The sequence below is a fragment of the Talpa occidentalis genome, unplaced genomic scaffold (assembly GCF_014898055.3).
Source record: "Talpa occidentalis isolate TD23 unplaced genomic scaffold, MPIMG_talOcc4v2.1 talOcc4.12, whole genome shotgun sequence".
NCBI lineage: Eukaryota > Metazoa > Chordata > Mammalia > Eulipotyphla > Talpidae > Talpa > Talpa occidentalis.
This window is the reverse complement of record NW_023601212.1, coordinates 51655679-51673700: the sequence shown is the minus strand read 5'-3', so window position 1 is coordinate 51673700 and position 18022 is coordinate 51655679. Positions and strand designations below refer to the sequence as shown.

At 36.5% G+C, this 18022-nt stretch overlaps 1 protein-coding gene across 2 annotated transcripts in view; it reads right to left on the bottom strand.

Moving 5' to 3' along the window:
- The window catches only part of HMCN1 (hemicentin 1), a 508306-nt gene that overhangs the window by 32044 nt on the left and 458240 nt on the right, over positions 1–18022 (bottom strand). For both annotated transcript variants that reach the window (XM_037506314.2, XM_054693419.1), the window contains exons 87-93: positions 14045–14314; positions 12846–13016; positions 12543–12713; positions 6735–6905; positions 6389–6559; positions 5582–5752; positions 5111–5281 (exon numbers count right to left, since the gene is read on the bottom strand). In XM_037506314.2, coding sequence (XP_037362211.1) covers positions 5111–5281; positions 5582–5752; positions 6389–6559; positions 6735–6905; positions 12543–12713; positions 12846–13016; positions 14045–14314 — 1296 coding nt within the window. The remainder of the gene's footprint in view (positions 1–5110; positions 5282–5581; positions 5753–6388; positions 6560–6734; positions 6906–12542; positions 12714–12845; positions 13017–14044; positions 14315–18022) is intronic.

The window sequence follows — 18022 nt, the reverse complement described above, 5'->3', positions numbered from 1 at the left end:
CACTGACGATGATGACGATGATGAAAGGATGATAATAATGTGAGTTTATTGAGCATGTCATGAAACATAGTAAGCATTGAAAATAATTTAACTCTTTTAATCCCACCAAAAATCCTTTAAGGTCATTTTCTGACTTGGAAAATGAGGTTCAGAGAAAAGTGACTTTTCCATTATTACACAGTTAGGAAATGGCGGAATGAGGATTGGAACATAAGCATGTTTGGCTTAGAACTTGGTTCTTTCATCTCTTGCCCCCTTTGTGAGAACACAGAGGGAAAGCGGGGATTACCAACAAAACAGCAATTAAGTCCCCAACCAGGTCCCTGCCAATATAAATGAAGAGGATCTAAGGGTATTGTTCAAGCATGGGTTCAAATGGAGGGTTTATCAAGTTCTTCACCTCACATACACCCACATACATACACACACACACACTCACACACACATACGCACACAGACCCCACAGAAAAAAATGCTCAAGTTGAGAAATATATGAGAATATTGTCCTTTTGACAGTGCTACAGAATTTATACCAAGACAATTAGGTTGAAAACAAGTATAAATATTTTTAAAAAGCATCTATATAGTAATTTTATGCCACTTTCCATTGTTTGACAAAATTATTGGTTACAAACACAGTATAGGTGTGAATAAACCATGAGTCAAGAATAACTATTACATATTCATTAAGACCAAGGATAAAGCAAAATGCATTTAGTTTTAACCTATCTTTTTAATAAAGAATCCCTATATTCTAATTGAAACTCAACTTCAAAGAGAAAAGTCTTTTAATTATTAGCAATGACTATCTTTCTGGCTCTGCTTTGATTTTAAGACTCTACCATTTGCACACCATACATCTGACAAAGGGCTGATATACAAGATTTACAAAGAACTCATACAACTCAACAAAAAGAAAATAAACAACCTAATCAAAAAATGGATAGAGAACTAAGTAATAATTCTCCAAAGAAACATACAGATGGCCACCAGGCATATGAATAAAGGCTTATCATCAGTTATCATCAGGGAAATACAAATCAAAACCACAATGAGATACCAGCTCACGCATATCAAAAAGATCAGAAACAAGTGCTGGTGAGGATGTGGAGAAAAAGGAACCCTCATACGCCATTTATGAGAATATAGACTGGTTCAGTGCCTATGAAAACTGCATGGAGATTTCTCAAAATATTAAAAATGGTTCTATCACAGGATCTAGCAATTCTACTCTGAGGTATCCACACGAAGAGAGCAATATAGTCAATTCAAAGGGATACATGCACTCCTATGTTCCCTGCAGCACTGTTTATTTATAATAGCCAACCTACAGGAACAGTGATACTTGATACAGTATCAAATATCAAAGGCAGATGAGTGGGATAGGAAAATGTGGTATATATACACAGTGGAATACTACTTAGCTATAAAAAGATAAACTCATGCCATCTTCAACAACATGGATGGGACTGGAGGGGATTATGCTAAACAAAGTCAGTCGGAAGAAGAAAGACAAATACTGGATGGTGTCATTTATATGTGGAATATTGAGAAACCAAACAAAAAGTCAGATAAAGCCAAACCAATAACAAATCCTAGAAATTTGACTATACAATTGAGGTTACCAGAGAAGGATGGGGAGGAGGAAGAGCAAAGTAGGGAGGCAGCACAATAGACTATGGTTTGGGAATACAGGTGTCTCAGTGGTGGGTGTGATGTGGTAACAACACCGAAAGGGGTTCATCCTATGCCTCTAAATCATATACTGTGTTGTAAACCAATGTTATCTCAATAAAAAAGTCCAAACCCTCTATATAAGGATTTAAATGGAAAAGATGAATGTCTTTGAAATGAATTGCATACTTTTTCAAGAGAGGGAAACATTGGGGAAAAATTAATAGTGAAATTATAAATCTTCATTATTTGGTACCCTTTTTTGAATCTATTTTTTAAAACAATTACTATATGCTTTAGATATTATTATATATTATATACTAGGGAGAAATACTATTGTATTTCATCTCAGAAAATCCAGTAAGTATGGTATATGATATTTCACCATGATAACCTGCATTTCTTTGTTTATGAGAGACATTTTCTTACATCAGTTCTGCCACTATGTTCTGGATTAGATTCATTTTTCATCAAATATTGAGGATACAATGGTACTAAAGAAAAAAATTAATACAAGGCTTTCCTTAATATAGCCTATCTCTGATTAGGGCTATAGACATTAATTAGAATTCCATAAATAAAAGTAAAATTGAAGTGTACTAATGTACAACATAGCTACTATTCAGGGAAGTCTGAAAAGGATGCAAAAATTGAGTAGTGATTAGAACAAAGTTTATGTGTTAACTGAGCCAGAGAAGTCAGAAATAGGGCTTTCTAGGTGGAGGAAAGAGCATGTGTCACCCTTTTGAGACTTGGTGGCTTCCCAAATCTAGAAAACTCAAAGGAGCAGAGAGCTCGGGGTGTGATGAGAACTACACTGCAGAGGGTGCAGAAGCAGCAGGTCCATTCAGGCCGTTTCCATTCTTACCGTTAGTCCTCAGCAGATGGGGGATGAGCCTAATTCACTGTGTTTTCTGAGTCATCATTAATGAACTTGGCCTCCCATTTGACCCTGGTTCTCTAATCTTGCAGAGGAACTTGCGCCACAGTTCTCAACAGATTTCTCCTCTTTGGTTGGGGGTCCCTGACATTTTCTGCCAGGCTCTAATTCAAATTGTTTGCCTATTTGCATTCCTTTCTTCCACAGGGACCCTGGAACCTTCAGGGGTTAAGCTACAAAATGTCCCAACTGAAACTAGAACTGTCATCATGTCTACTTGTGAGCACCTCAACACCCTTGGGGAGCAAGTGGACTGATAGGCACTTGGCCTTTGGTTTGTGTAGATCTTATAAATCTTTTTTTAAATTATTTTACCTTTCTTTAAATTTTTAAACAATATTTGCTTCCCTCCACTCCCTTAGATTGAGTCCCCATAGAATTTCCTTCCCCAAGTCACCCGTGCACCATCACCACAGTCCCCTGTGCTCCTACCTCCTTCTCTCTGATCCTTCTCCCTCCTCCTCCCCTGCAGGATGTCTCTGACTCATAATTGTCTGTTTTTGCTTTGTTGTGTTTTGTACTGTTATCATTTTTTACACTGATGTCTTATTTGGTTCTCCTATATTCCTGTTATAAGTGAAACCATCCGATATTTTTTCTTTTTCCTTCTGGCTTATTTCATTGAGCATAATTCTGTCTAGCTCCATCCACGTTGCTGTGAATGGCATGAGTTTATCTTATTTGATTGCTGAATAATATTCCATTGTGTATATATGCCACATCTTCTTGATCCAGTCATCTATTTTTGGGCATTTGGGTTGTTTCTAGGTTTTACCTATTGTAAATAGTGCCACAATAAACATAGGTGTATAGGTGTGCAGGTGAATTTTTTGAATCAATGTTTTTGTGTCCTTTAGGTAGATCCTTAGTAGTGGAATTGCAGGGTCGTATAGTAGCTCCATTTTTAGTAGACTGAGGAAGCTCCAGACAGCTTTCCATAGTGGTTGGACCAGTTCGCACTCCCACCAGCAATGTAGGAGAGTTCCTTTTTTCTCCACATCCTCACCAACATTTGTTGTTGCTGGTTTTTTTGATATGTGCCATTCTTACTGGTGTAAGGTGGTATTTCAGTGTGGTTTTGATTTGTGTTTCCCTGATGATAAGGGATGTTGAACATAGATCTTATAAATCTTTTCATGTAACTTCCTTTTTTTCTTTGCCCAATGGGGCATGCTTGATTTTCAGGAACATTTTATTACTAAAGCAACAGTGAAGCTTTGAAAATCCAATAGACATCTCCACACTTCAGCAATTTGAAACTGTTGCTTTTGATCTTCTGACAGCACTGAGAAAGTCTGTCCTCTGAGGCAAGACATAACCCATATTTCTTGAGACTCCAGCACACTCTTTTTTCCAAAGATTTATTTATGCATACAAGGGCTGGGGTGCAGGCCAGAGAGGAGGGGGCTAAGAGGATTCACCAGAGACAGAGTGGGGAGCATAACAGGCAGACTGACTAAAATACACTCCTGAGGGTAGCAGTGGGAGAGACAGGAGAGGTCTGCTGCACCAAGTGGGTAGCTCCCTGGCCGGGGATCAAACTCATGCTGCAGTGGCGACGGATAGCTTCATAGTGCTGCAACTTAACCCCTTGCACCACCAGGGATGCCTCTCCAGCATATCCTTTGTAAGGTCTATAAACTCTAGGATTCTCATTGTGTCTGAAATTTTACATCTATTATAATATCTATCCATGTTCATGATTTGGGTTACGGTATTTGAACTCTTATACTTTCCTTCCATGAACTGAATTGGCTTCTCTTTTATTTTCCACACTTAGGTTCTCTCACACTCAGGTTCCAGGGTCCCTGTGGCTATTCTGCCCATGTAAGAATAGCCCCTCAACTGTGTTTTTATGTTAGATATTAAAATTCTGCCCTCATTTTTCAGCCTGTCATCTCAGCTTGAGTTTGCACACTCTTCCACCATCTTCTTAACTCTGCAAGCCCAGGGCTGTTATTTATGGCTGTGCAGAACATATCCTTTTTTTTTTTTTTTTTTTAAAGATTTATTTATTTATTTATATAAACACTGGGTACAGGCAGAAGTGCGGGAGGGTGAGAGAATTCACCAGAGCCAGAGCGGGGAACAGAACAGGCAGACTGACAAGTACACTGCTGAGGGAAGCAGCGGGTGGCAGGAGAGGTCTGCGCACCATGTGGGACCCTCGCCAGCGGCCAGGGATCGAACAGGCACTGCAGAGGCTGCGGGCAGCTTCGCAGCCCAGCGCTCAACTGCTGTGCCACCAGGGGAGGCCCTAGAACATATCCTTTTCCTAAAGAGCATGAAAGAGGGTCATCAGAGGCTAAAATTCAGCCATGCACTTTGGTGTAGAGCTGTTACTAACAATGGGGGAAAAGCTCATTTTCCCTAATTCTTCTTCCTAGAGTTGGCACTGTTTTGTAATTTGTGGGCTCAGACTGACACTCTTTTTAATTTGCAAATGCTGTAAATGTACTAGCAATGATCCTGCCAAAGTCTAACCTAGTCACTTACCTGGACATGCTTGTATATTGCACCTAGATATCTGAGTAGAATCTCCTGGACAGGAGCGACCACTTTTGGAAGGTACTGGATTGTTGCACAGTCGCTTTCGAGTCCTTTCACCTCCACCACAAGAGACAGAACACTGGCTCCAACTCTGCCAGTTCCCCCAACTTCCATCCACTATGAGCACAAATGGAATGGTCAATATTAATAAATTAGTTTTGAAATCTACACTTAGGGTGCTCCTGACTATATCATTTTCATTTCAAAATCTGAAAGGACAGTGGCCTATGAGGGTGGATGATGAGTGATTTGGTGGTTGGTACCCTACAGCAGCAATACCTGATGGGTAGACTCCTCATGGTATCAGAAGAATAAATTATTATTTCAATAAAATCTAATCTGAAGGGATGGGGTTGCTGCAATGAACACTAAGTAAAATACTTGACTTATTCTACTGCCAGGAGTTGGGAAGCTCACCAGGACACATGTCAATATTGCATCTCTGTATCTGGGAATCAGGGCCCCCACAAGCTCTTCCTCCATTGGAAGGACGAGGGTTATCACATGTGCGGTACCGTCTCATCTGCCCTCCATTACATGTCCGGCTGCATATTCCCCAGCTACTCCAAGGACTCCAGTTACCATGAGCTACAACACAGAACCATTGGAGAAGTGCTAAACAATGACTTTCATCCAAAAAGTATTGGAAGAGTCTCCCCAGGAACTGAAAAGAAGCATACAAATCTATAAATAGTCAACTTCCAAAAGTAGATTGTTTAGCTCTTGTTTTGACTAGAAACTGGTTATACATTCCAATGATTTTGCAATTCTATTTAACATTTATTGAGTCTTACAGTATTCCAGGAGCTGAAGGATATGAATGAGACAAAGTCTCTGCTCTTGAGGAGTCAAGGCTGTAACATTCAGGATACAGTGGAGTCAGATGCTGCTGGGTCTAAAATTCTGGGGTGGTGGCTGATTAGGCAGAGAGGCACGTGCTTGCCTCCATAAAGCATCATTAACAGTGAACATGTAAGGATCCGCTCATCCTTGCACTCTGCAGCTAGTCCTACATAGATCAAATGAAACAGGACACAGTCCTTGCCCACATATATCAATGCCATCTATGGTACCATCCAGGTACAACAGCAGACATCCAACATTTTAATATCCTATGCCAAAGGTAGATGAATCAAGTCATAGAATACTATAACTTTAGGGACATAAGGCTTTAATGAAATTTTTAAGAAAGTATAACATTGACTCACTATTTCCAACACTCACTTGGACAAGGGTCACTATTACAAAAATCACTCTGGACATCAGTTCCTTCACATATGCTCCCTCCATGCTGAGGAATAGGGTCAGAGCAGTCCCTCATTCTCTGTCTGGCGCCTCCTCCACAGGACACAGTGCAGGCACTCCAAGGAGCCCAAGGGGCCCACTTGCCATCAACTGGATTAAAGAAAAACATTTGTTTTCTTACTACTTTAAAACAATTAGTTTAAACCTTGGATATAGATGGGTGGAATGATGTTGTTATTGACAATGATTCTTACTGACACACTAGAAACCTAAATAAGAGATAGACACTCATTTATTAAGGCTATAAACATTGTACTTCTCCTACCTGGACAGTGTCTCTCATTGCAAACTTGCATTTGAGTTTCTGCTCCGTCACAGTAGGATCCATCAAACGATGGTGGTGGATTATTGCATAGTCTTGTTCTTATCTGGGTACCTTTTCCACAAGTTTCACTGCATGCACCCCAAGGTTGCCAAGCACCCCATGATCCATGAACTACAAATGTACCAAGAGACAGAGCTTCAAGTCAGGCAACCACGTTTGTTAAAAAAAAATAGAAAATCAATAAATGTTCTCAGTAATGAGCTAAATTTGCCCAGAAGCTGAAATAATCAAAGTTGAACCAAAGGAAACAGCAATGATATTTTTTCTTCTTTCCTTCTCACTGGGTTTTCAAGGGAAATGCAGAGTTATCTAATGCCAATATAAATGCTTAAAATTATCCAAAGGAGGCATTTCATTAAAGTTAAATTTAACCAAACTGCCATATATCAACACAATCTAAGTGTTTGTACACCATGCTCTGGGAAAGTTGAAGTAACCAGAATGTTAGGAGAAAGGCTGTTGAACAGATCTAGATGTGGTTATGGACAACACAAATATTTCCACAATGGTAACTTGGATCCCAGACAGGAAGTCCACCTCTTTAAGCCTGATTTAGCCACATGTTTACAAATGTACTTGGGTCTTTCAGTATGATGGTCTGCTCAGTTGTAACTCTGAAAAATTTTCTCCGTTACGTAATGTTCGTGAATTGAAAGTTCTGAATAACACACTCACCTGCTTCCTAAACAACAGAAAAAACTGACCAGTAGTTTCCACAAAATGATAATTAAGGCCTTCCTTTTGGTAACTAACATATTACACCATCTGACCCTAAGACTGGAACAACCTTATGTGATTTCCTGCCAGGTGCTGGGCTGAGAATCAACACTATGGTTTTTTTATGTAAAAGTTAGCATCAGGTCCCTTTTTTGTTTTCGGGGTACTTTTTAGGTATCATGTTCATAAGGTATGTCTGTGGTCACCTGGTTTACGAAGATGTGAACCAAAGTAGGACCTCAAGCTTCTGTCCATTCTCTTATCACAACCTTTACAATGCCAATAGATTAAACTGAAATCAAAGTCATGAAATTGTTAATGGGCTATTTGCTTAGAAAATATTTAAAAATATATCTTACATTTCCTTTTAATTAACTGTTTTCTAGTAGGACTGCATCTTTTTATATTTTGTATACACAGGCAAATGTAGTCATATAAATTTATTTCAGCTGATAGGTATTTGCCCTAAAAAGTATTTGAGTAATTCTAAAGAGAGAGAAAGCCTCCAGATACATAGCAGATACTATTCAAAACTATTCCTTAATAAATTTTGACTGCTGACACTCATAATCTTTATGTACAGATTATATGTTTTCAAAAATTATGCTGCTCCAATTACTTTAATATGTTCCATTTTCATGACTCTTGGTTAACAATAGTCCACACCTCTTATATTATAAAATCATATACATGAATGTGCTTTTTATTGAAGAATTAAAATTGGATGATATATATTACTTTATCGGTGTAGTATCTGTTACATACAAGCAGAGGTTTTCAGTGGAAGCCCTTTTTAATTTTTACAATCAATACAGACATTGAACAGAATTGAATTTCATGACATAAAGTATGGTAGAGTTAAAAGTTTTCTTTTAGAAAAAGAAAAATACCGGATGGTCTCACTCATAGCAGGAATCTAGAAAACTTAAATAAGGGACCAGGAAAATGAATATAAGAAAGTGAAAATCAAAATCAACAAAAAACTATGAACCAGAGACACTTTTTGGGGGGTGGGGGGCGGGAGGGGAAGGATTGGGGTCAGAATGGGGCGTTTGCAATTGTATGGGGGAATATAAAAATAAAATTTAATATTTAAAAAAAAAAATAAAGCTATTATAATTATAAAAAAAAAAAAGAAAATGCATGACAAAATATAAAATGCTTAGAATGATTCAGTGTAAATATTCAAGCTAAAAAAAACTTGAAAAACTAGATGAAAAAACATTAAAATAAAACAGTCTGTCTCTAAAGATAAAAAAAAAAAAAAAAAAGTTTTCTTTTACATGAGCAGAATGATAGGAAGAATGATAATATAAACCAGAGTAGGTATAAAATATCAGGGTTTCTACATGACACAAAAGGAAACAACTATGGAAGGATTGGTGGAGAAGAAAAATGCAAACTATAATAATTGCATTGTTGTTATCTGGCACTGCAGTTCTGATTCTGGAACAGCATAGTGATTAGAAGCAGGGACTCTGAACACACACCCTGGCCTGAATAACCATGCTGCGCTTACTAGCTGTGTGATGCTAGGCATGTTCCTTGACTTCTCTGTGCCAAGTTTCTTGATCTACAATGTAGATAAGAACCTACATTGTATGACTGATGTGCAGAGTAAAGAGCTGATAGATAAAAGTTAAGCGTCAACATGCAAGGCGCACAAGAGTACCTAAGCGTGAGCTATGAGTGAGGATGGCCATTCTTCCCTCAAAGTTCTTAACTGAATTCAGAAATACACATCAAAAATTTTCATTTGCTTCAAATCAAACCAATTATGAGACATCACCTCACATCTGTGAGAACAGCTGCTATCCAAGGATGCAGAGTGCTGGCAAGGATGTAGAGAGAAGGGAACCCTTGCTGCTGTTGGTGGGGATGTTAATTGGTGCAGCCACTATGGAACACACATGGGAGAGTCCTCAAAAAAAATTAAAAATAGAAATTCCATATAATCCAGTTGTCCCATTTCTGGGTGTTTATCTGAAGAATATAAAAACATGAATTCAAAGAAATACAGGAACTCCCATGTTCACTGAAGCATTATGTATAACATCCAAGCATTGGAAACAATCTAAATGCCCACGAATAGATGATCAGATGAAGACAAAGTATATACATAAACAATGAAATACTACTTAGCTATTAAAAAAATATGAAATCCTGCGATCTGCAACAGCATGAATGGAGATAGAGTATATTACGCTCAATGAGATAACTCAGATGGAGAAAGAAAAATACCATATTGTGGTACACAGAGAAAGAAGAAAACAAATGAAGTAAAGAAAACAAAATAAGTTTTTAGATTATAAGACTGATTCATGGTTACAAAGGGAGAGGGCGAGAGGGTGTGTAAACTGAGTAAAGGGTTTAATTGTACAGTGAAGGATGGAATTGAACTTTTGGTGGTAGGCTAAATGTAGTGCGTACAGATGTTTATTTTTAAGATGCATACCTAAACATATAATAATATAATGTATTGCTACTTTAATAAAAATATTTTAAAAATTCTCATTTGTAATTAATTGACAACAATATTTTTTTATGACAATGACTCTCAAGTGGATATGGACTAGTCCAACCCGGAAAACATCAATCTGTTTTTAAGGGAAGGATTGGCATTTAAAAAACACTCTTCATATTAGAAGAACAGAAAGGAGTATTACGAATGACTCTACATCCTCATTTTGATAATTTATTTGCAATAAATCAATTCCTTGAAAGGCACAACTTGCCAAAATTCACACAAAAAGAGAATCTGAATAGGCCTACAAGCATTAAAGAGTTAATTAAGTAAGTAACAGAAAGCACCAATCCCCTCTGATTCACTGCTGAATTCTGCTTAACATTTGAGGAAGAAATTCTACTAGTTTTTTATTACATTATTTAGAGGATGGAAGCAGAAGAGTTTCTTCCTAAGACATTCTATAAGGTCATAATTACCCTAACACTGAAACCCAACAAACACATACAAAAAGAAAACTATAGGTCAATGTCTCTCAAAAACACAGACACAAATATCCTCAACCAAATACAGCAAGTGAATCCAACAATGTAAAAAAAGAAAACCTCTTGTACCTAAGATTGCAGCATGTCCTTTGGATGAGAAAGATTATTCTAGGCCATCTGTCCACTTTGTTAGAGGTATAGTGATAAATGTTTGGCAACCACCCCTCTGGAAGTTGGGAGGAAAATTTTGATTTGTAACATCTGATGATTTTTGTAGTATAAATAGTCTCATTAGGTTCCATATCATCTAACAATAACAATGTCATTAAGTTTTTAGTTGGGAAAAGATATACACTGTCATTGGTTGATTCTGGGACACCCAATGACATTATGCCAAAATAATAGCACAATTCAATCAATTCAGGGACTGGAAAGAGCCAAAGAAACTCTAAAAGAACAGTAAGCCAACAGCTATTCAACATGAAGAGAAAACAAAAACCTGACTTATATTTTAGGATACTTATAAAACCATTTAACTTTTCATTACATAGATATCACACCTGGCAAATTGCACAAAGATTGCTTGAATCAAGTATTTCTGGTTCTTGTTTCTTTGAATCATTATGCAATTATAATTAGTTTTCTGTCTGTTCAGGATAAAAAGAAAGCAATTTTGGCTTTTGGTTTATTTTATTTAAGATTTTACGACAGTATTTTGTTTTTGCAATACAGCGGAAGTTCTAAACTGCTTAGCAAGATACCCAGAATCTAAGTGAATAGGGCTGGGAATCAGATTGATCTGGGTTTAAATCCTTGATTCACTTTTTACTAGTGCTATAAACCTCAGTGAATTGTCATATATTTTCTGAATATTAATTTTTTATCTGAATAATAGGATATAAGAATCAACACAGTGGATTAATATCTCATCTTGTTATGTCTAAATACCTTTCTCTACTGTCCTAACTAAGCCTCTCTCCCAGTTGTGGCCTATCACTTCAACTATTTGAGTTTGTTCAGCATGCTTATCAATATCTGAATGATATCATCTTTATCATCATTGTAACTCTAGCAATTACAATAGGGGCTTGAGCATAGAGAAGGTGCTCAATAAATATTTGTTGGATGAATGAAGAAATGACCCAGTGACTCGGTGAATGATCAGCTGTTTTTCTACTCCATAAGTCTACCCTTTTTGACACAGGGTGGTCCTGGAATCCAAGCTGGCTTTCAAAATATCCTTCTTCTGGACTCAGTTTGGTACAGAGGTGAGCATGGGACCCAAACAAAATCATTGCTTCTCAGAGGCTGATATGATCTGAGAGAGGAAGGAACTCTTTTCTCTGAGGTCTTAGATTATAAAATCCCTTGAGCCAGTAGCTGCCAGTAGTCATTTTTTCCACCACATGGAAGAGTTTAATGGAGAATAAAGTCAAAGAAAGGAAAGTAGACATAAGAGATGGAAAACATGCTAGTAAAAACATTGGCCCAATCCTTGAATTCAATCATATCTGAAAGTAGCATTTTCAGCTTAAGATTATTTAAGTTTGATTTCAGTGACTTTAAAAGCCCTGAAATATCTGTATTACAGAGTTCTTGTTTAAAATAAAAAATATTATGTATACAAAGCACCTAGCGTGGTTCCTATTTAGATATTAAGTGATTAGTGGTGGGTAATCAGTGAACAGTAGCTGTTATCTTACCCCTCAGCAGTGGTGTGTTTCTGGGTGAATCTAACTTCTCTAGGCTTCATTTTTCTCACTTGAGAATAAATAGTTGTGATAGAGGTAAGATCCTCCTTACCTCTAAAATTCTATGACTTTGCAAATACTTGGTTTTTTTTTCTACATGATTAAAAACACACTAGAGTTTAGAGTCATCAGGTTCAATTAAAACAGGTATTTTACTTAACACTGATTAATGTTATGACTCCACAAGTTTATCTATGACACAGAAGAGCACAGAGAATGAATATATTCAAGGGGCCATATAAACATCTTTTCATAACAGAAAAGAAAAGGTAGCTATAACCTGTTTATAGGAGTTGAAAATAGATAAGCTTTAATTATTGAGGATTCTCACCTGGACAAGGCCTAATGTTGCACATAATTACTTCCACAGTATTCCCATCACACGGTCGCCCGCCATGTTGAGCAGCTGGATTATTGCATGTTCGGACCCTGGTTTGGTTGCCACGCCCACAGCTCTTCGTGCATTCTTCCCAAGGGCTCCATTCTGACCAGCTGCCATCCACTATTCAGTGGCGAAATGTGACATCATTAGGTATATTTCAATTGAAAATACTAGCATCGAGACTATCCATAGTTAGGGGACAGAAACGAGTAGCTATTGAGCATGTGCATATCTGTTGAACAAAGAGGATACCTGGACACAGCCTATGCTGACAGTTTCGCATTTCTGAATCTGACCCTTGGCAAGGCTTCCCACCATTGGCTGGAAAGGGGTTGTTGCACAGGCGACTCCTCTTCTGGATACCTTTTCCACAGGTGACACTACAGGATCTCCAGGCAGACCACTGGGAAAATCCACCGTGAACTGCAAACAAAACATGATAAGTTATCTCTTCAGTAAGTAAAAAATTGCAAATCGAATTTCATTAAAGATATGTACTGGATCTAAAGCTTATCTATGATTACTGAGGAATTACTTATGGATGTTCTCCTTTATGGTAAAAATAAAATCTAAGCTCGAGAGAACTTCAGCTAACTGGAGTTTCTTTCCAGTTCCAGTTCTGACTCACTTGGATATAGCTGCTAAGAGTTAGAGATTATATGTGTAACTTTTGTGTTTATATACATGTAAATCATTTTCTAAAGCAAAATATATGCACTGATTTCCGAGAATAACTTTCACTTGGTTTGGAAACCAAATTTCAGTTTGGGGTTTTGAATTGCTAACGTGATATTTTATAGCTACAATCCATATTTTTTTATGTTCTGGAAATTCTGTTAACATTGTGACATATTCTAGCAATCTTTTTCCAGAGCCAAAATTTCCATAAACATCCATAAAATTTCCATAATATTTTTTTTTGAGATTTCTAAGACTGGGTAACATTTGTAAATGAGATCAGAGGATCTATAGAATTAAGTAATGACTAGGTTCTTGTTAACAAGTAGAAGGACTAGCCAGCAAGATGGTTGCTCTCTCTTGCATACTGTTCTGAGCATTATATTTTGTCCAACAAATGACTAGGCTTGCACAAAAACCATAAAAGCATTTCAGTGGCCTTTAACTACTCGGTTTACTGATTTGTAAATATTCTATAATTTGTTTCATTTCTTTGTGCAAGAAATATTGCTGAATCATCATTTGGTTGCTTTTAATGGCAATATTTAATGAAGAGAACGGTAATGGCAGGTGTTGCACAATGACAGATCATGAGCTACTTTTAAAAACAGAGGCACTTCAGTATATAAATTGCAAAGTGATTTTTGTCTTTTCTCCATAATCTAGCAGTATCTTAAGGATAAAGGAAGTTTAGGCTAAGACGTTTAATAATTTCCAAGATTGGGATTGCCCCAGGTGCTGTTTAACACGGACATCCACCTGACCACACTCACCCTGGACTGTGACTGGCACTCTGACAAGGACAGAACCCATCATGTTTCGGGCCACACATTCATATTCAGATGTATCTTCTTTCTGAGCAGCAGCGATATATAATGAGTTGTTGGACAACATGTGAACTCGGTCATCCCAGGTGATAGAGTGCCCTTGGCGGGACCAAGTAATGGTTGGGTGAGGTTCTCCAGTTGCCTGACAATTCAGTGTGACTTTGCCACCAGCATTAACAACAGTTTCTACTGGTTCAAGGATGATAATAGGAGGACCTATGAAAAAACACACATTGTGTTTCTTATTTTTTTGTGGAGTTATTTTTATCATACATAGTAAAATCATTTTGAAAAAATCATTGGGCTGATTTATTAATAAAACATTATAGCTTCTTACTTGCTAATGTTTTAATTGACATTGATAAATTACCGTTTCATTTAGTAAAGGCCAAAAAATTAAACTCTCCAAGCAGATTAACCAGAGCATGGAATGTGCAGGTATGTCTCTGGACTCAAATTCTATCTCTGTCCTTTACTACCTCTCTTCACCTTTGCATCCTTAAAAACAGTCACTTCAGAAGTCTCTTGTTAGATTCCAACAAGATGATGTAAGCACAGGTAAACACGCAATAGTATTAGCATGTTTTTGTTGTCGTCATTGTTTTTGTCTGTGTTTTACATGGTGAATATTCACTTCTTTCCCTTATCTTATTTTTATGGTTAAGAATCATTATAAACTTATTTTATCACTGGTCATCATTCATTCATTTAATAAACATGTATCTTAAAAACCTACAGTTTTGTGCTAGATGCTGAGGGCAGAGATAACGTATAATCTTTAGTCTCAAGGAGCTCATAATCTTCTGATGATAGACACATAAGTAATTAGTTGTAATATAATATACCTACAGAATTTAGTAATAGAATAGGCAGAATAGAGTTTACTATAAAATAAGTAAATGTGTGGAAATATGAGAGCATAGACAGCAATAATTTAATAGAGCCAATAAAACTAGGTCACTGGAAATGGGGAGAAAAGGAATGACAGGACTTTGCCATTGAGTGGTGTTGAATAAAAACAGGAATTTATGTCTGCAGTATTTTGATTTTGGCAATATAATGTATATTTGGGCAATTCAATAGAAAAAATGTGGGACAGATTAATTGAATATAAGTAAAGAATGATGATTTGCATCCATTTAGAACTGTTGGGATTGAGGTTATCTGTGGAAGGTTCATGTGGAGATGTTAGATGTAGATATATCCATATCTCAAACTCAAAATAGAGACATGGGTTAGAAACACAGATTTGTAAGTTTTCACGAATGGATAAGATTGCAGTATAAAGCGAGATGTACAGGGCCAAAGACAAACTGTTGCAGCATCATTAAGAGTTGGACAGAAGTCAAATTGATAAATGATATTAAGAACTGATGATTGAGTGGGAAGAAAGTCAGGAGAAAATGGTGTCAAGGAGGGAGAAGTTAACCTATAGTTGAGGCTAGCTGATTGAGGGAAGTTCTCAGAAAGAATGCAAAAGCTGTTGACACACTGTTATATCTCTACACAGCTCAATAGTGTCAAGAAACACAGTATGGGAGACTTCATGTGGGAAAAGCAACTTGAATTGGATTTTCAAAAATGGATAAACTTATATCTAGGAGAAGGGAGGCTACTTGGGGAGAAAATAGCATAGATGTGGATTTAGCTTTGAAAGGATGAATCACTGGGGAGAGTACAAGGTTGTAAACATTTTGTTAAAATCTTAAAAGAAAATCAGAAGGGCTTACACTTGAATAGGTAAATAAAGGGCAGTGTGTATATTTGTGAAAGAACATAAGATGAAAGCAGTGTTTTGGTGAGATTAAATTGAATGGTAGAATGATTTGCTCATGGAGAAGTGATGAATATCATATAATTCAGGGGGGTGGCTGCATTTTTAGATCAAGGAATGAATCTGGAATAAGTAGAATATGAAACAAAAATAGAAGTAAAACGTGTTTTATCATGGTATTAACTAGTTGGTATTTTATGTTGTTCCTTACAAAATAAATATTTCATATGTGGTTTGAATCCTTCTGTGAGTGTCACATAATGCATTATTCATGTATGCTCACATCATCCTACATAATTGCTTTCCTACTTGATGTTTATATTAACCTCACTCCAGGAACTTTCCTGGGCTGAGGGTTAATTTCTCCTCTGGTGCTCTGATACACACACATGTAATCAATGAACTGTTGTTGAATAAAGTAAATGCCTCAGATCAATCATTCAACACTGAATGACAACATAATGACTGAATGAGCTTATCTGTTATTATGAGAGGCAAAAAAGTATCTAATAAAACTCAGAAAATTTTAAAAATTGATTTAATAAAGTATATATTTCAGTAGTAAAGCTTTATACCTCAATATAAATACATACACCCAGCACCAAAGTTCTACCACATACCACTATCAAATTGATCCCCTTTAGCTCTACCTCCCATGCCCCTTCCTTTTCTCTTCTGGTAATCACTATTTTTTTGTCAGAACCTGGGAATAATTTTTGTTTAAAACTGAGAATCTTAATTTAAATATCATATTTCAATATCTCAACTTGCATAAGGCTATAAATTAATTCAATAAAATTCCACATATACATCTTTTGAGCTTTTATTAATTCAATGAGTCACATAATGATTACTTAAATATGAAGATTTTATCTAGATGAAGACATTACTTTTGGTGCTTTAATATTAATTTTAAACAAATTACAATTATGGATTTTTTTATGTGCCTCATTTGTTTAAATTAATTTCTTGTTAGTATGTTCATATGAGCTGATTTAATATAACTGTTCTTGAACCAGTGAGTAGGACCCCTTCCAGGAGAGACTAATCATGTGATGGCCTCCCTCCATTCACTGGACAAAAAGGGAAGGGAGGTTTCATAGAAATAATGTTTACTTGGGAAATGTGGCAGATTATATCCTCCTCTCTCCATGGTATAACTCACATCAGCATATTAACATTTCTGGGAAGATATGCAGTAAAGAAACTTGGAATTCCTTTTTTAATCACTAAGTAATATCCATTGTAGATCTATCCACCACATCCTCTTGATCTATTCATCTGTTTTTGGGAACTTAGGTTGTTTCCATAATATGGCTATTATAAATAGTGCTGCAATAAACATGGGAGTGCAAGTCTCCTTTTGAATTAATATTTTTGATTTTTTTATAGATGCTTAGGAGTAGAACTGCTGGGTCAGATGGAGCAAAGGTGCAGGAGAGGTAAGAGCAAAGAGAGAAGACACAATGGAGTATGGTGGGGACTATGGTTGATTTGATGGTGGGAATACTTATGGCAGTGCTATCTGATGGGAGGGATCCTAATGTAACCTCAAATAAAAAAATAAATTTATTATAACTGAATAAATAAACTTGATTCTCCTAAGCAGGGCTTGGCATATAGTGGGTGCTATTTATATAGTAATAAATGAAATTTATTTTTTCTCAGACTTACTGACCATGGACTTCTACTTTCTTCCTAATAACATCCCATAAGTTTATCATTTGATAGATATGTACTTTAATAAAACACTGTCTTAGCAAGACATAGAAACAACCTAAGTGTCAGTTGATTGATGAATGGATAAAGAAAATGTGGGTGATATATTTATATCATTTTGTAAGTATTCATTTATATCTTATTGTATGCAGGCACATAATTTTTTTTTCAGTTTGATTTTATTGGTGAGGCCACTTAAAATATGAAAGCTCTGTCATCAAGCAATTGCAATTTGAGCTGCAAGTGTTAGATTAAAAAAAAGTATCTGTGTAAAGCTATACAAGTCTTATGCTTGATAATATGCTTGACATCAGCAGCAGAAAATTAAATTAGACACACTCTGAAAGCTAGCATTAACATATTTGCTAAAAAGTCAAACAAAACAAACATTCTTTATTAGGCTCCATTTCTTAACTCAAGTGTGTAACCAT